The sequence below is a fragment of the Volvox carteri genome (assembly GCF_000143455.1).
Source record: "Volvox carteri f. nagariensis unplaced genomic scaffold VOLCAscaffold_34, whole genome shotgun sequence".
Taxonomy (NCBI): domain Eukaryota; kingdom Viridiplantae; phylum Chlorophyta; class Chlorophyceae; order Chlamydomonadales; family Volvocaceae; genus Volvox; species Volvox carteri.
Genome location: NW_003307577.1, coordinates 653,263 through 672,373, shown reverse-complemented (window position 1 = coordinate 672,373; position 19,111 = coordinate 653,263). Strand labels below are relative to the sequence as shown.

Sequence of the window (19,111 nt, the reverse complement as noted above, 5' to 3'; positions counted from 1 at the left end):
GCTTCATACCGAGAAGCGACGCCTCACCCAGCCATTGCCGAAGCCATGACCGAGAGCGAGTGGATGGGAAAAAGGGAACCACCATAAGTATACATCACAAGATAAGTTGGCTAAGGGTGCCATGGCAAACGCATTTTGCGCGGCAGGCAGATTAATTAATTACGGTATCAGACGCACACAAAGACGCACCCCCCCACACACACATACATACATACACAACAAAGGAGTCATGCTTAGCTGACGTCCGACTCCGCTGAGCTGAATTTGCTGTTTTTTCCTTCCATTCTAAAAGGCTTTACTGCGCTGCTGCTGCTGTCACTGCTGTTAGTGCTGTTGCTGCTGTCAACCAATGACTGGGGCGGCGAGGCGGTTGGCACTGGAAGAGGGTAACATTGGGAGCCTTCCCTGCATGCTGCCCTCGTTGCTGGCGTGCGCCCAGCTAGTGTACGGTGTACGGTGGACGAGCGCTTGGGCTTCGGTAATGGACGTGGCAACTCCCGAAGCAGCAGAACCTTCCACGTGCATTTGACTTAGGGGGGTTTTCTGCGCAGTCTTTGCTTTTTTGGTACGGCTAAGGTACCGCTGGGGTTCCATTCCTTACCGTAGATGTCCCCCCCCATGAGTCGACCTCCCTTGATGACACCGTTTCAGTCCGAAAATCTTGGAACGTGGAACCGTTGTTGTCTTCACACAGCATCTCAAGGTAGACACCAAGCAGGGCCTGCGCTACAGCTGACTGTTCCAGGCTGTGAGCCTAATGGGTTGATCCGTACAGCTAGGGGCTTATTCCTCCGTACATGTCTTCTTCCTCCTCAATTCCGGACGTAATCTATGCATTGCGTCAGGATGCCTCGTGGCTCTCCCGCGAGGAGCATCATTAAGCACAGACAGATAAACAGGTAGGTAGACAGACAGACAGACAGGGTGGCATCCTGCGACAAACTCCTGATCGCTGTGTTATGTTATGTGGGGTCGGTGGTAATACCGGTGATGGATGCGATTGGAGGGTTGGATGAATCTGCTGTGACGTCACCATCACGGTCATGCCTGCTTGTCAACTTTTGTTGCAAAAAGAATTTCAAAAACATACATACACACATACACGTGCACATGCATGGACGCATCGCTGGAAAAGTTTCTATCCCGTTCAACGCAAAGGAAGGATCATCATCTGAAGGGGCTTAAAGGGCAGTTGGCCGCCAGGGGCGAACATATCCCTGCGCACATGTGATACGACCGCAGCAGGTACAGCAGCACCAGCACCGTCACCCCCTCCTAACAGCCGCCACCACTTTTACACAACCACCAACAAAATCATCACCCCCAATACACCCCACCCCATTTTCAGCGCGACTGCAGCCGTCAGCTACCCCGACCCCGCCCACAAGATCCATCGGCCCCTTCCTCCCCCTCCCCCTCCTCCTCATCATCATCATCAGCCGTAACGCCCCCGTCTTCAAACAAACTCCGACCCCACTCTGAGTCCGGGCCCCCACCCGCCCCCTCTTCAGCCGCCGCCGCCGCCGCTGCCTCTGCTCGCCTTTGCTGCCGTTGCTGCCGCACAACATCGTCGCTTTCCCGTACGACACCCCGAGCCATTGTACGGAGCGGCCGCTCCGCAACCTGCAGCAGACACATGAACGCGCCCCACCGTCAGCACCGCATGTTTGGTCTCCGGGACGGAGCATTGGGTTGGAAATTGGTTGGACCTCGTTGGTTGAATTCGTTGGTTGAATTCGTTGGTTGAATTCTTGGTTGAATTCTTGGTTGAATTCTTGGTTGAATTCGTTGGTTGAATTCGTTGGTTGAATTCGTTGGTTGAATTCGTTGGTTGAATTCGTTGGTTGAATTCGTTGGTTGAATTCTTGGTTGAATTCTTGGTTGAATTCGTTGGGTGAATTCGTTGGTTGAACGCATTCATGGGCGAGGCCCCTAAGAAGGGACCTCCCCCACGGACGCCCCCACATCGCGACATGACGTGTTCCAACAGTCTTTGTTCCCGCAACGTCCTTGAACATACATCTCCCTTTCCCCTCCCTTTTTCCCCCCCTTTCCCGGAGCACATCCCGCCACACCCGCCTAAAACACCCCTTCCTCCATCCCCAATCCCCCCACCCCCTAATCCCCCACCCGCCTTGAATTTGAAGCCGTGTCGCTCCCTCTCCGGGTAGGCCCCCCACACCGCGAAGTGGTGCAGCACGATGGAGGCAGCCACCGCCACCTGAGGGGCCGGGGGGGGTTACACATGCCTGTCTGTCTGTCTGTGGGTCAGATATACTCACAGCCATATGTATAGTATGCGGATAACAGAGCTGCCAGAGCTCGGACCATGCTCGGACTCGCAGCATTGAGCCGATGACTGCGGGGAGGTGAGGGAGATTCCACCTCCCCACTTGCACAACCCCCCCACCTGCCCACCCCCCGCCCCGTTCATCTACCTGCTACACCACCAGGTTGCAACACCTGGGGAGAAGCCCCGTGCCGCCATATCGCCACAACTAGCCCCTACCACTACCAGTGCTACTGCCACGACTACTGCCGCTGCCAGTAGCACTAATACTGGCGCTGCCACTGGCACTACTACTGACTGTCACTGCCACTGCCAATACCACTACTACTCCTCTAGCACTGCCAGTACCACTACTACTCCTCTAGCACTACCTTTAGTACCACTACTACCGCCGCTATTACTCACATTGAGTGAGGCGGTTCCTGGTCCGTGCTGGGGGATGTACACGAAGCCGTCGCACAGCGCCATCTGCCGCTCAGACAGCCCCTGGCCCTCATTGCCCAGCAGGAAGGCGGTGGGGCCTGGGGGCGGTGGGGCCCGGGTAGCGGGAGCGGGAGTGGTGGGGGGGGGAACAGGAGTGGTGGGGAGGGAGTGGTGGGGAGGGAGTGGTGGGGGTGGGGAGGGAGTGGTGGGGGTGGGGAGGGAGTGGTGGAGCATATGAAGCAGGAAGCAAAGAATCAGGGAAGAGGTGGGGAGGGGTCAGACGGGCAGGGCAAGGAGGAATTACAAGGGGGACGTTTAGTTGGTTGGTTGGTTAGGGTTCCGTTAAGGAGTTAGAGCTGGGCTTAGGGTGGTGGGCTGGATGTGCGCCAGAAGGAGGGCGCGAGAGAAGGGCAAGGAGGGGGGAGGAGAAGGAGGAAGGGGGTAAGGAGCGGGAGGGGTAAAGACATCGAAGAGGGCCTCCCACAGCACTGCACATGGGCTTGCGGGAATTTCACACACTGCTCCTTAATTCAGGCTTGCAGAGTTGGCTCTTCATGAATAAAGAAACAGTGCTGGCGGTGCCTTTATTCATCGGCCCACATCTTTACCCACCGACCCATCGGTCCGACCCGTACACGTCGTGTCTTCGATTTCACCTTCACCACCAGCACCTGCCTGTGAAGGGGTGTTCGTGCACGGGGAGCGCTCCCTCGCAGATCTCAATACCCAGCACGCGACAGCCCTCCACGTCCTTCAGGTGCTGGAGTTTGTTTGTAGGCGAAGGGTGAAGGCATCATCGACAGGATTCAGCCCTGGAAGGGCGTTCAGACCCTCCTTGGAGCCCTAGAAATTTGTACAAAGTTCCAGGACGATTTGCGCAGGGGATTGAGTACTGACATACCTGCACGCATTGCTGCAACGTGTCAAAATGTTTAAAAGCGACGTGGGCGTCGGAACCATGGCTGCCGAAGGTGTTGAACTGGCGCGACCCGACCAGGCATACCTGCCCACAGCACAGAATGTTATTTGGCCTTGGTAGATTGAAGTCGTCGCGTGGAAGAAGAGGCTTAGTTGAAATAGCTAGTGCTGTGACGACACAATTAAACGCCGCAAGTCGACGGTTTAGCTCACCTCTTTCACCCCAAATGCCGTCGCGCTGCGCACGATGGTCCCGATGTTATGCCGCTTAGATACTGAATGAGTGATTATGAAGCACGGTGGCCCGGCTGTCCCGCTTGCCGACGAACATGGTTCCGCCGCCGGTAACTCTTCCGCGGCTGACATAGCAACAAAAGCCTTGTTTCAACTATTTGCGAGGTGATTAACCTTACAGCTAAGCACCGTGAAGCAACAAATGTGTCTCTGACCAGCGACACGAGATGACAGGCAAATAGGACAGAGGCTGGGACAGCTTGATAACTTATGCCAAACAAGACAGCTCGGGGATAGCTAAAGAGACTGCGGAATTGCACATCGATCGAATCGGCGGAACAGTTACGTGTTATCAGTTGTTATCAGTTGGAGAGCTAACGGTCATACGAACGCTCGATGCCATCATGCCATAATAACTACAGCCGTATGGCAGGTAGCTACAGCCATACTATTAACACATGTACGGCAAGGCGCACCTGCGATGCATGTTGATTTGTCCATCTGCACGCCGATGAAAGTGCCAGCCTCGATACGCGACGCTTGCTCCGATGTTTGGTACTCTAAGCCAGTCCATGTATTAACAGATCGCTGGGAAGTCAGCGAAAGGCATGGCTTGGTGGAGGACCATGTATGCGCCACCAAACAGAGCCAACAAGGCATTGCCGGCAACCTCGGTCATGGCCAGGTGCTTGTTAGTTTGCTTCTGCTGCTGATCCTGAGCGTACTGGTCTTCAGCCGCTTTGTGGGAGTGGGAGGCCTCGTGCCGGGTGTAAGCTGAGTTCGTGCGGGAAATGGTGGCGTTGCTCTTCTTGTATTCGTCACCAAAAAAGCAGGTGACCGTCGTCGAGCCCTGAAGTGCATAGGCCCAGCTCTCGAAATCACCACCACAAGCGGCAAATGATAACCGTCGCCAAATTGTATGGAGGTGGTCGTGACAGTCTACACAGAGTTACAAAGTCAAACACAGAGTTCAAGTCAAGCGCGGCCGCAATAGAGGCTGCAAATCACGTCTTTTGGTCAATTTTTGGTCATTAGGGACCCGGAGCTGGGGCTTAAGCCGCAGTATCCGCCTTATTTGCCGACCTCTGCTCATTGTTCGACCGGGAGCTCGCACGCGCGTGACTGCGCGACATTGCGAGAATTAGGTTAGTTAAGGGGACCTTACGTATCTAGCTACTTAATTTGTCCATATCTCCACAAACTTCAACCCTACCTTGTAAAAACAAAAACCTTATGCCGCCACCGCCTTCACACATCCTGCACCCTTCCAAAGTCTTCAAGGGTACTTATTCCACATCCCCTCACTCCTCCCCACACTCCGTTGCGAGCTGCCGCGGCTGCCGCAATCCTCAACAATCTCCCCCTGCTCTATCTAACCCAAGGGTTCCGGACCCGGACCCGCAGCCGCAGCCGCCCCAGCTGCAGCCCCCCGGGCCCCTGCAGCGCCCCACGCCGCCAGCAGCGCCTCCGAGTCCCCTGGTCCACGAATCACGAACACCCTCTCGAACCCCTCCGCCTGGGTGGGCGCCTGCAGACGTGCCGCGAAGGAGTCGACGATGCGTCCACCCCGGCCTAAGGGGCGTGTACGGTGGTCGTTTGGTTGTGGAAAGAGGGGAGGCGGGTGGGATCGGGATGAGGAGGAGTAACCTTGTGGGTTCGGGGGAAAAAAGGGAAGCCGCCATCGGTTGTGAATGGGTTGGTAATGGGCTGTTAAGAGGTGGGTTTGAGGAGGGTTGGGGGGAAAACGTGGGGAGATTAACGTGGGAAGACACGGTCCTCCTCGACCTGTGCAAGTTGATGACGGCGAGGACGGGTTGAGGGTTCCGAGGCGTAGGGTTGCTAGGGCTAGGTTTGCGAGGGGATGCTGGGGGCACCGGACATACAGGGCGCCGGAGGGGAGTGGGAACAGCATGCGATTGTGCGGCTATGTGCCAGATGCCGCGGCAGAAATTGACATGGTACGGCAGATTGTACTGCAGCTAGCTCCGTACTCCTACCCTTCCCTATGGCTGGAGTTCCTCTTTATAATCCAAGGAATTCGCACCCCAGCCGGACCCTACTCGTATTCCACACAGCCCTCTTCATTAACTAACGAGCGCATGGGCGCCTAAAGTGCCGGCGCGGGTAAGCGCATGCGCGCTGCATGTTTTGGCGTGCGAGAATGCGTGTTTTGGAGTACGATATTCGCCACATGACAAACGCCACGTACAAACACACACGAATTAAACACGCCGTGCCCGCATTTGGCAATAACATTGGCCCAGCGTGCAATCTGCACTAAGCACTATGTTTTAAGTTACACCGTGTTGTGGTCCCTTGCGGCGCTCCCGCCTTCCTAGTGCAAAAGAAACAAAACGGGATGAAACAAAGCAGAACAGAGCAATCATCTTGCATCGTGCTACTTGCAACACGCGGCGGCAGCAACGCATACCTTGGGGTATGGTGGGGTGGTCAGCGCGTGCGGCCACTCGGGCCTTACACACCGCAAGAGGGACATCAAAGAAGACCGCCACGATGCCTGGTCAGGATACGTGGTCGTACGGCAACACCACACAACGATAGCGGAGGAAATACGGGGCTTAAAGCTTGCAAGCGCCACAACTTGCTACCGGCAGAACAACAGGGCAGTAGCAGCAGCAGAACCAAGGGGCAAGGTACGTGTGCTTACGGAAGCAGTGAGGCTATCGTCCATGTTTGGGGAAATGAAGCCTCACTGTTAAAGCTCTCTCGGCAGCCACCCACCTAACGCCACCCACACTCCCCCCTACCTTTATCCCTAGGCCCCAGTAGTCCCAGTTTGAGCCACTCCCGCCGGTCTGCTACATCCGGGCTGCAGCGGTCCAGCACCAGGTGGGGCCTCCAGCCCGCGGATCTACCGCGCAGCAGCGCGGAGCTGAAGGCCGCCTCCGCGGCCCCCCGGCTGCCGCACTCGTCCTGACAAATGCGGCTCCACCTGGGGCGGGGTGGGTTCAGGACCCGAGGGGGCGGAGATGGGTTTGCGGATGTGCGAGGATAGTGGTAGAGTGGTAGTGTGGTAGAGTGGTAGTGGTAGAGTGGTAGTGGTAGAGTGGTAGAGTGGTAGAGTGGTAGTGGTAGAGTGGTAGTGGTAGAGTGGTAGTGGCAGGCTCGGTGGTGGTAGGGCCCGGAGAAAAACGGTCAAGACGGGAAGTTGGAAGGTGGCGCTTCAATTACGAAACACACACGCATAAACAGAATAACAGAGATAAATAGCAACATGTCACAAGTAAAAACAACGCTTGGAGGTGTCCTGGTCTGTGGTGCGATGTGGTGTGGTGGCTGCGGCAGTAGCAGTGATAGCAGCGGCGGTGCTGTCCCATCTTTGCTGTTAAAGGTGTTGAGAGCTGGACAACCAACCCACCCCCAACCATCAACCGACAACCAAACAACCACAACTCGATAATCCTCGGTCCTGTCACGCCAAAACATCTGGAGCGCACAAATTAGTCCCTTGGGTCGCAATAATAACAAACACAATGCATGCAGCTCCTCAGCGACCCTTAGCCCCAGTCCCCACCGCCACCATCTCCACCACCACCACCACTACCACCACCTCGACCACCTCGACCACCACCACCACCACCTCCACCCTGTCGCACCTTCCGCTAGCTTCCAGGGCCTGGGCGAATGTGCTCTTGCCGCTGCCCGGCAACCCCACCAGCATGGCCAGTCGAGGTAGCTGCCGGGAGTTAGGCAGCGGAGGAGGAGGAGGCGGAGGCGGCAGCGCTCGCAGCTGGGCAGCCCGGTCCAGCGGCCGCTGCGGGTCCGGCAGCTGCGCCTGCGCCTGCGCCTGCGCCTCCAGGCCTAGTGAGCGGTGCCGTTGGCGGTTGCTGCAGTTGCGGGGTTGTTGTGGTCCGGTCTGGGAATAGGGATCAGGCTGCGGCTGTGGTCGCCTTTCCTGCGGTGACCCTATCCGGGCGCCGCTATGTTCGCCCTCTTCTACCGCCGCCGCCGCCGCCGCCGCCGCTGCCGCCCCTGTTGTACAGGTTTGTGGCGCCAGCCTTACAGCCGCAGGTGCTGATGTCGACGCCAGCGCCACCGCAGGAGATGGCTTCAACGTCAATGCTGATGGCGCCGCTCCCACGACCGCCTGAGGAAGTGGATTTTGTGATGTCAACGGCGACGACGACGCGGCTGCGGCAGCGGCGGGGACGGCTTTCGACGCGGCTGGGTGCAGCCGTTTTCCCGTTTCCCGCAGCGACACGCTCCGGGCCGCACCCGTCTCCTCTTCCGCCACCGCGAGCTCAACCGTTCGTCGAGACGGAACATTCGGCGCGGGGGGTACGGCGGTCACCGCCGTCGCGGCAGCGTTCTCAACGGCAGCAGCATCCCCGGCCGCTGCCCTGTCGTACCGCCTCCACAACAGGTCGCAGTAGCGGCCTACGAAGCACCTCTGCTGCTCCGTCTCGATACTGCCGGGTCGAAGATCCCTGATAAGGCGTACGGCATCGCCGGCGGACATGACGGGGGGGCTGACGGCGGAGGTGGAGGTGGAAGCCGCCGCTGGCGGCGGACATGGAGGTCCTTGGCCGTGCTTACACAGGTAGCAAGCCAGCGCCGTTCCCGCGCGGCCCTTGCCGCCGCCGCAATGGACTAGGACGGCACCGGCGGCTGCTCCCGCCGCCACCGCCGCCGCGGCGACGTGCTCCTCCACCGCGGTGAGAATCTCGTCCATTTGCTGTACGGATTGAGGCTCATAGTTGGTTACAGGTACGAAAAGATTCCTTACCGGGGCCCCAGATGCAGCGGCAGCGCTGCCGCCGCCACTGCCGCCGCCGGCGGCGGGTCGAGCGAACCAGCGCGGAGGCAGCGGTTCTTCCTCTGTGAGTGTGATGATAAGGCCCACACCCACCCTGTGGAGCGCTGCGATCTGAGGGAGGGAGCACCAGGGGGGGAGGAGGGCACGCGGGTGGGGAGAGGGAGGAGGGCACGCGGGTGGGGAGAGGGAGGAGGGCACGCGGGTGGGGAGAGGGAGGAGGGCAGGCGGGTGGGGAGAGGGAGGAGGGCACGCGGGTGGGGAGAGGGAGGAGGGCACGCGGGTGGGGAGAGGGAGGAGGGCACGCGGGTGGGGAGAGGGAGGAGGGCACGCGGGTGGGGAGAGGGAGGAGGGCACGCGGGTGGGGAGAGGGAGGAGGGCAGGCGAGAGGGGACACTCAGGCCGGATGGGGACATCTCTCGACATCTCCTTATCGTCTGTAACCTCTGTAAACGACCACATACCGCTCCGCCCCGTTGATGGTACCCACTACACCGCCCCTCTTGTATTACAAGTTTAACACATGTACGAAATGGGCGTACAACAGTACGGCTACCAACCGCTAACTGACCAATCGACCCTTGCGGTTCACAATCCGCGATACCGAAAGCATGCAGGTGCAGGCGCAGGCGCAGGTGCAGGTGCAGGTGCAGGTGCAGGTGCAGGTGCAGGTGCAGGTGCAGGTGCAGGTGCAGGTGCAGGTGCAGGTGCAGGTGCAGGTGCAGGTGCAGGTGCAGGTGCAGGTGCAGGTGCAGGTGCAGGTGCAGGTGCAGGTGCAGGTGCAGGTGCAGGTGCAGGTGCAGGTGCAGGTGCAGGTGCAGGTGCAGGTGCAGGTGCAGGTGCAGGTGCAGGTGCAGGTGCAGGTGCAGGTGCAGGTGCAGGTGCAGGTGCAGGTGCAGGTGCAGGTGCAGGTGCAGTTGCAGGTGCAGGTGCAGGTGCACGAACGGTGAATTTGTCCCGATTTTCAGAGTTAGAGACGGAGTGAGAGGTGAGGTAAGAAAAAACGGGAGGGAGCATCCTAAGGAACGAAGAACTGAAGGCAGGCAGCAGGACAGTGTGTTAGCTGTCTTGAACCCCCACCCAGCACCCGAATTTGCCTCCGTTGCTCCATACGTCCATACGTCCATACGTCTATACGTGCGTTCGCCCGACCGGTGCATGTCTGTCTGCACCCAGCTCCCCCAGACGTGAGCGCATGACAGTACTGCCGACAATACGTTCCTAAACTTGACAGTTCTCGGATTGCGCAGTTACATGCACCTGCCTGCTCGCTTCGCTTGGGTGTGCTGCCACCCGCCAACACGCCGGGAACCACCCAAGATGTGTTTCGGGGCAACGTCACGTCCATAAGCATGGCACCATCGCTGCCGCTGCCGCTGCCGCTGTGGCTGCTGCCGCCTTGCGCAGGCGGAATCAGAACCCCAGGTACGACAATACGTTCCCGGGTGCTCCGAAGCTGGCCTTCCTGCAGACTTCCTGTCTGAAGCTCAGCTACGGGCAGGGGTTGTAGCTGCGGTGCTATTGGCGGTTGTGGGGCAGGCGGCGGCGGCGGCTGATCATGACGATGATGATGTTGCGGCCCTGCTGAACTGTTGGTTGCCAAATGCTGGCGGCGGGCGCAGGTAGCGGCGGCCGCCCTCAGTGCCGGGACGTCCAGGGAGGGAGCTACCGCCTGTCGCAGCAGGGACATGAGCAAGTCGGCGGCCGAACAGCCGCTGGCGGCGGCGGCGCCGCCGCCGCCGGCCCTGGCAGTTCCACCGCTGGCGGCATCTGTCAGACCACCTCCAGCACGCCTATAGGCGACAACGGCGAGGGATGACGGGATCGGGGGGGCGGGGGTTGGGAACAGGGGCTGGGAGGCATGGAGGAAGACACACCGCGCGGGTCGTTATTGTCACGGCGACTCCGTACAACCCAGTTTCGCCACATGCCCACTTCCGTCACTGGAGTCACTGGATCCTGCGATGACCTGCACACAGGGCTCCGGTAGGGCATTGCTCCCCACCGGCTGATACATGCGCCAACACATGAAAGGCGCCAACACATGTGAGACGTCCTGATGGGAGGGGGCTCAGGAGTAACTTCAGGGATCGTCACCGCCGCCTACCCCGGACTACACCCCCATTGTAACGTGTATTTTGCCACGTGTGATATGGGCCCATAACCAGGTACACACCTTACTACATGAAATGGAAATTGGTAACATTGATATATCAATAGGTACGCAGATTGTGAACGCAGCTAACGTACGCACGTACGTACGGAACCAGGGACTCACTCAAGGGCCAAGGCGGCATGCTCAAACGCGGCCACCGCATCTGCATAGCTTCCCCGTTGACAGCAAGCCTTGCCGTACAAGCACCCCGCCGCCGCTAGTACGACATTCACTTCTTCGCCGAGATTCCTCTGCGAGGGCCCAGTCGCTGCCGCCGTCGCCAGCGCCTCTGCGTGCCGTACATGCTCGGCCACGTCGTCAAGCTCGCCGCACAGCCCCGACAGCCGGGCGAGGGCCACATGAGCACAAGATGCAATAAAGCGCCGTCCCCATAGTTCGTACTGTTCCGTACGACAGTCGCGTGCATTCCGCGCAGCAGTAGCAGCAGCAGCCGTCGATGTCGCTATTGTAGCTGCTGCCGCAGCGCAGTCCATCACCCCATCGGCAGCCCCAGCCCAGCTCAAGGCCACACCCAATATGCTATAAAGAGATTCCCCTACGTGGGGTAGCAGCTTTGGACGCGGAGGGGATGCTGTCACACCGCGTACGACATCTTGTGGGGCACGAGCTGCAGTACTGATCGTACTGACGGCATTGCCAGCACCGGCCTCGGCCGCCGCTGCCGCTGCTGCCAGGTCCATTTCCGTTAGGGCCTGCGGTTGGTTTTCGATCGGTTAGGATTCCCGTGAGTTGGTGGGTTAGTTGAAATCCCGCCGACAGTTTCATGCCAGGTACGCGGCATGGAAGCAAAATTAATTGAGTCTCTTAGGATGGCGGGTAGGACGAGGACATAGCAAAACGACAAGGGGGAAGAGGGGGGAGGCCGCCAACAAGGCACGTTGGCTCACCTGCAGCACAAGGACTGCCGCTCGGTCCACAGGTGACATGTGGGCACCTGCAGGTGGCGGCGGGCCCCGCGGCGCCAAGGGTGTTTGGAAGGGCTGGGTTGGTTTCAGGCTTCCATAGCGATTTTCGGTTAGATGGCGACAATGCCATGGGTCCCTTTGGTTTTCCCGGAGGCAGGCACCTTGGTCCCTTCTGGTGGTCCTTGAAGGGGACCCGAAGGGAATCCCTATGATGTGTGTGTCTGTGTGTGTTACATGGTTGGGGGGTGCGTGACCCCATACCTGTAAGACTACCCATACGAGCCGAAGGCCCAAGGGAAATACTACAACGCCTAAAAGCCACGGAGAAAAGGAAAAACACCGCACATCAGCCCAGACTAGCGTCCAAAGGGGGTAATTGAGTTTCGGTGAGCCTATGATGTGATTTATGTTGTGTGGGACAGGGGAGTCATATCTTCACCCTGCGGCCGCTACCCGGCAGACCCTGCCTCCCCTGGTGTTTCGGGGCACCTTCATCTAGTCACTGTAGCCAACTCCTCAATGGATCGCTCAGGTGATATATGTATGATGCCGCACCTGCCGATTCAGCAGCTGCGGACATCGCTTCCATCATTTGCACGTCTACACGGCCCCACTGGAGCGTCGTCATGCCCTTGGCCACCCCATGAACGTCCTGGGAGGGATGGTAGGGGAGGTTTTAGGGTTTTAGGGCTCAGTGTAGGTATGGGGCTCCTGCGGTTGGAAAGGTTTAACACAAGATGGGATCGAACACGTCGCGGACGGCTCAAGAGGTAGTAGCGATGAGGAGACGGGACGCTGTCAGGTCGAAACTTCAATGTCAGGGGAAGGCATTCCCTTTAGGGACAACTTCAATGGGCTTCCCAAAGGGATCGATAACCCTAAAGGGTGATTTCGACCAGGATCTCGACTTTGGTTTCAGTTTCAGCATCTGGATCCGACCGGGACGGCTCATGGATCCACATACCCACGTAATCCAGAAGCTCACCTGCGCCTGGAAGCCCAGTGTGATGTGGAAATGCTGCTCGCGGCTAAGTCCCAGTGCCGCCCGGGCGGACCGACCCGCGGGCCACCCAATCACAACGAACAGCGCCTCATCGCCGGTTTCGGAGCTGCGAACCCGACCCAATCCGACAGGCACCCAGGCGCCACCAGTCGGTCCGGCCTGCGGCAAAGCGAAACAGAGCTCTAAGGTGAGGAAGGACAAAACTCAAATGTTCCTTACATGAAGGTTGAGGTGGGAGGGACGCCGTCAAGTGTAAGTCACGACTTAAACAGCGACACCAGAGGGTGTGTGGCGGGGGCCTCATAGCGGGGCTCCTCGGTTTATGGGATTCTAATCCTCACTGCGGCGGGGAATGCGTGACCATTACAGACATGTTAACGTTCAGAAACCTGGGCGCCAGCCCTGTAACTCGCCGTGTCTAAGTCTGTGCCAGTTTGGGTTTTCCAGCGCATCAAGGGGCTGGGCTGGGCTGGGGGTTCGCGCCAAGAGGAGCGCGGAAAAAGAAGAGAGGCCGACAGCCCTCGTCCATACAGCAGCAACAGCAGCGGCAGGGCCAATGCTCAAGCTTTCCAATTAAGGTTCGTATCCATTCTGAACATCCCTCAATGAATTGATTCCCCTTCCGGCAGACTATCATCAAATGCACTTCCAACCACGAACAGTTGTGTGACCCAAGTGTGCCAACCACGCACTCCTCACCACGGCCCGTACGACGTCGAACACATCCTGTGGCTCCATGCCATACTGGTTTCGTAGCTCAGTCATCTCGAGCGGCGTGATGAGCGTGATGTGGTGGTGCGGTCCGTCACGGTGTACCCTGCCGCCGTACAAATGCCGTACAGACACGTGCAGTCAGGACCGGCGCAAAACGAAAGGGGATCCGCGCACGCCGGTGACGTGGGGAATCCTCAGTGAAGCACGCCTGCGCCTTCTGAATCTCTGTAGAATCTCTGTAGGAGGTTCCCAGAGAATCTGGATCCAATTCTGTAATGGTACCTATCCCACACTCGACATCCTTGACACCGCCTAACTGGGAGTTATATGGTTTCCCTAAAACACTTCAAATACCGAGTACGGCAAAAAACGCGACTTAAATCGGTGCCCTTGGAGTTCATCAAATCACATTGGCTAACTAGTAGTACGGGAGGCTTTTTCTGGGTCCGTTCGTTTTTCCTAATCCTAATCATCAATTGCCATGTACGACACGGCCTGCCCACCTGTTGGCCACATGCCCCGGCGTCAGCCCAACACAGCCCGACTGGGCGATGCACCACTCGGCCACGGCGTCGACGGCGTTGCCATTTAAGGCAACATAGTAGCCGCCGTCCACGAGGTGCAAATGCGCCGCCGCCATTGCCGCCGCCGTCGCCACCGGGCCCGCCGTACCCACCGGCATCGCTACCGCACCCGCCGACGTTGACGCCGACGTGCCTGCACCTGGAACGCCGGCTGCTCTGGGTTTTGTCGCCGCGGCCCCCACTCCACAAGCCGCTTCATTCACAGCAGTAATGGTCCGCCGCTGCAACCTGCTGGACCTTGCTGGCCCCACTTCCGTTGCCTTCTCCTCAGCCGCCGCCGCCGCCGCCGCCGCTGCCGTCCCTTCTGGGGCTCCCTTGGCCGAGACGTCCAAGACGGCCCCCGTTACTGCTACAGCCGCCGCCACTGCTGGTAGACAGGGGGCCGGCTCCACCAGTCGCACCTCTATCGGATCCGATTTCAATAAATCTGGATCTGGACTCCCAGGCGGTAGATCCATATCTAGTTCTGGCATATCTGGATCTGGCAGCTGCGCCCAAAGGTCGGGCCGTAGTCGGTTCCATTGGATGGCCTTCTTACTCCAATGGACATTGCCGCCGCCGCCGCTGCCGCCGCCGCCACGACTTCCGCCTGCGCCTCCGCTGGCGGCGCCAGTGTTGCCGCCGCCGCTAGCACCGCCGCGAGCCCCCTCACCCATCTCAATGGCCTGATGGTCGCGAAAGCCATTGAAACAGCGATAACCATTGAGGGCCGAACAAGAGTTGGGCGGACGGCGCATTGGAAGGTATGTAAGGGAGAGAAATATTAAAACCGGGCAAAACCCAGGACTGTAGACGGCGGCAGGAATGCAAAAACCGTACAAAACTAGAGGAAGAAACGAGAAAAGTGGACAAAACCCAGACAGGCTGGGTACTGAAGCGGACCGTACTGATGCTGTTCGATTTGAGACTGGTGACGGCCAATATGAGTGACTGTAAAGCATATTGGTGTGCATGCAGGGTTGAATTTCCAGCAAGCGAGTATTATTATATCATTATGGGCGTTGGAGCAGGCACACCACCTTTCGCCGGGCCTTTCGATTGGTGGCCACGTTCCGTTACCACTTGTGTACTGTACAGAAAAAGGTGTGTATGGACGCAGCCGTGGGAGAGCCACGGGATCCCGGAACCCTCTGTGTGTTACCTGTTAAGAACGGCAAACCAGCAACCATTGCATGACATGGTGCACGGTATACGGCACGTAGAGTTATAAATCTGCTGGACTATATACCACACTTTTGCACGTGCCGTACATTGCACTTTTATCGTAATTGTGCGTATATACCTGATGAAATGCTGGATTCACAACCTTGGCACGTGCAACCAGCCACCCCCCGCCGGCCTGCCCCGTGCTGCTGCCGTACTCGCCATCTTCCCGGAGCTGCTCGTCCTCCACCTCTTCCAGCCGCAATACTACCCCTTCCGCCCACTGCTCGGAGTCGGGCACACAGAGCGCGCTCCGAAGCCCCAGGATTAGCTTCCGTACAGCCTCCAGCGCGTTGGGCCCAGTGAAAGCCCGGCCTGGCGCAGGCACCACGGATGGGACCGAGCGCACACCGGTATGGCGTAGCAGCTCATCCCTACGACGGCTGCGGGTTAGGGCCGAAACCACCAAACACAGAGAGCAGCAGGCGTATGTGCCGCAATGACCACCCACAGCGCACGGGGCATGCAGTTCCATGCAAGGACGCGGACATTTGTCCGAGTGGAAGTGTGCGAGGAGGGAAAGAGGCAGATTGAGGTTGTTGCTGGGTTGGCGAAATCGCGGCGGCAAGGGGTTAGCGTAGTGGGCTGCAGTCGTCGTGAGTCAGGCCGCTGTGTGGAGGCGGGAGCACCAGGTAGGCGCCAGATGCAGCAGAAGCTGGCGGAGAATGCAGGCTCACCTGCTTAGGAATTTTGATGTCTGCTTGTCATATACGTCGAAGGCCAGGAACCAGTCGGGCAGGGCATCGTATGGGACGCTATGCCGTGCTGCAACCCATTCACCGTACAGTACGTACCGTGTTCCTGTACAGTCAGGTTTTAACATCACACAACTTATTTTCCTGCTGATACTTAGTAAAATGGTATAAGGATAGAAGCCAAGCAGATCCAAGCAGAAGCCTCAAACGATGTGACTGCAAGTATGAAATCATTTCATTTCCCCATTATGGGGACTTGCCTAGGGCTTGCCTCAGCTCTTCCGTGTGTTGGGATAACCATGAATCGAGCTTGCTAAACTGCTGCTCGCTCTGATATGTCACCCAATGACCGCGTTTTTGGCACCTTGGTGGCCCGTCGCTCGTGCCGAAGGAGATTCCCAAGTTTGCTCCATCAATTTTTTCTTCTACGTTAGAGGAACTCAAACAGGTTACGGTGATTTGATACAATACTTGTTGAGCTCCGCACGTTACATCACGTTATAAGCGCTTACCGATAACGACCCCACGCGCAAGCATACGAATCGCGTCAGCTGGAGCCATTACCAAATCGTCTCTGGATGCAGCTCCCATGTCGAATAAATGGGGCGTACGTGGAAACTTGATAAAGTCCGTCGTCGCCATCCTACCTTTCGTTTGTAGCTTTAGAGGACTTCCTAAAACAAATAAGCTTTTACCTGTGTTGGCATATTCATCCTGTTATTAATATAATGTGCACGACAGGGCCTGAGCTCCTCTTGTGCCGGCACCTGCCGACCGGCCGTGACCTGGCCCGACGAGGCCCGGTAAGTCCACGCATCTGGGAACTCGTACTCTACAAGCAGGCAAGCAGGTAACTAATAAAGAAAAGATCGATTGTACGCGCATCAGGTTGTTTCGGAAAATTACGAATCATGAAACCCTCCCTATCCAACCACCTCCCCTAATCACTGTGCCTAGCTGAAAATGCTGCTGCAGTTAATTCCTAAGGATTGCCGGTACATAAGTGTAGGGCCGAAGCCAAACACTGTAGGGCCGAAGCCAAACAGTGCAGAACCGGCAACCGACCAGAGGCACACCACTGCATAGTACGCCTGAAGGTGTAACCCCGCCAAGACAAGAGGGGCCCAGTACCGAGGGGGGATGAAAACCGCTCATAAAGTGAAGTTATCCGACGCAGGGGAAGTTAACCCGATGTTCACCGCGTCAATCACCACGAAAAAGCAACCCAGCTCGCAAGAGGGAACTCAAATGCACGCTTAAATGCTTACTAGGACTTCTCAAGTTTCCGCCTGCCGCATCTCCTAGCAAACGGGCCAGAGTTGAAGGTTACGTTCTGAGGCATAGGAACGATGTCGTCAGCATGGACAGGCGGAGGAAGCGATCGGACCGCAGTCAATGCGACTGTTGCTGGTCAAACCAGGCCTGTCGTGGCCGGTTTGCAGTCGGGTGTCCGTCTCGGTCGCCAAGGGCAAGTAAGGAAATGTCAGTCATGGCCCGACTCCGGTCCTTGCTCGGTAATGGCCCTATCGTTCCGCCAGCAAGTTTTTGGTGGTTGTGGCATTCCAATCACATCCATGTGCGCCTATGTGCTGCATAGTTTTATATGTTTTAGTTAGAGGTGATGGGTGACGGAGGCATCGCGCCCCCGACCGCTCAGCTTACTTTCAAGACGGGGCCCGCAAGTCAGGTATTATGGTAACAGAGCCGTTTGTTTTGCGTGTGGCATTTTCAGCCCTTGCTTTGTTCCGAATAAATCAATATTTGTTACATTAGATTCTACAAGGAGCGTTCTTATCGGACAAGTCGGCGCATGACGGAGCCCGCGTCAATAACATCAATTCACGCTGGATGCTGGATGTACCGAAGTCGAGTCCTGCAAACTTACTACCCACCAGAGTCATGCAGCTGACCGTAGAACCATTACGGTATCATTAGTAGCTCTTGAACCAGCTGGGGCCGGCTGGCCCCCCGGGAGGATGAAGAAAGATGTCATGAAGGGCGCTCCGCAGGGGAAATTAGCCAACGCAGGGGTTTTGGAGGTATTGGCCGAATCCCTATTTATTGATAGCTGCCAACCAACCCCCCGCCGACGTCTCAGTTCAGCCCGCCAAAGTAAAAAATCGGATTCTCGACTGCGCTCGGGGCTCACGAACCGGTGACTGAATGAGTTTGGATCTGTCCTGTCAAGAAGGTAACGGCAGCATCGGCGGCTGTATATCTCGAGAAAGTCCTCCTCGAAGCCGGGCTCCAAGCCTCGTGCGAGAAATAACATCTTTTCTGCGTGCAATCATTCCTGTTTGCCGCACTGGCACTGCCAGTCTGGCAGGTAAGGTTACGGAAAACATCATTGCGCCTGAAACCGCAATGAGGTGCATAGGGTACGGCATGTACGGCACATCATGTCACACGCCAAAGTCGCGGCACGTGTGACATGTTCTGGCGCGCCACTTCACGTCACTGCAGACCATGCTCTGGCGGCTGGCAACTTGGAATGCATGTATCCATTTGAAAGGTGGTTACGGTGCACGATGCGATTGTTACAGTAGCCAAACATACACAGCACCAACTACACCACCACCAATATGCAGGCACCGCACATCTGCCTGTTCTCTGGTCTACTTCTTCCCCTCATCGCGGCCATAGAATACTGGCTATTGGTTGCAATGACAGAATGAGCGGGCGATAAGCTTATTGGTGTATTGGAGTTTATTGTTATAGGTGTAGCCTTCTGAACGCTAAACAATCGGGCAGCAAGATTACGACGTTGTTTTTCCCAACAATATCGACTAACGTAAGAAGAAGCGTCGGCAGTAGTGGCGACAGTAGTGGCGGCAGTAGCAGTAGCAGCAGCAGCTAGTAGCATTAAAAGTAATAGCAAGAATATTTCAGGGGGTTTCCAGCCATCACAGCAGCGTGAAGTACAATCCATATCAACAGGACGGACATCTATCTATTTACAACGCCGTTTCGTCTTTCCCTGCGGATGCATGACATGGGCCCTTCACTCACGAAAGTCCCCTCCGCCGCGGCTAACGAAAATTTAGCGGCAGCAGCAGCAGCAGCACCTGAGCGGCAGCAGCAGCTATGCGAATTTTCCATCGTATGCATTACACCTGCGTCTTCCGGTGCGCGCTTCATCGCTTCATAATCGTCCGCCGCCTCCATTCAGCTGCCATCACCGCCGTCGCGAGC

At 57.5% G+C, this 19,111-nt stretch overlaps 2 protein-coding genes across 2 annotated transcripts in view; one reads left to right on the top strand and one right to left on the bottom strand.

Moving 5' to 3' along the window:
- Positions 1 to 2,137: 2,137 nt before the first annotated feature.
- Positions 2,138 to 3,997, bottom strand: VOLCADRAFT_63297 (uncharacterized protein; the record flags this gene model as incomplete). The annotated part of the gene is made up of 6 exons (XM_002953088.1): positions 2,138 to 2,221; positions 2,696 to 2,811; positions 3,233 to 3,234; positions 3,385 to 3,473; positions 3,615 to 3,716; positions 3,845 to 3,997. Coding segments are annotated over 6 exons (546 nt in total), but the record flags the coding sequence as incomplete, so codon positions are not given.
- Positions 3,998 to 16,647: 12,650 nt separating this feature from the next.
- Positions 16,648 to 19,111, top strand: part of VOLCADRAFT_93901 (uncharacterized protein) — a gene marked incomplete at both ends in the record, with an annotated part of 3,406 nt that continues 942 nt past the window's right edge. Inside the window, one exon of the mRNA XM_002953162.1 lies at positions 16,648 to 16,722. Within this exon, the coding sequence (XP_002953208.1) occupies positions 16,648 to 16,722 (75 nt within the window). The remainder of the gene's footprint in view (positions 16,723 to 19,111) is intronic.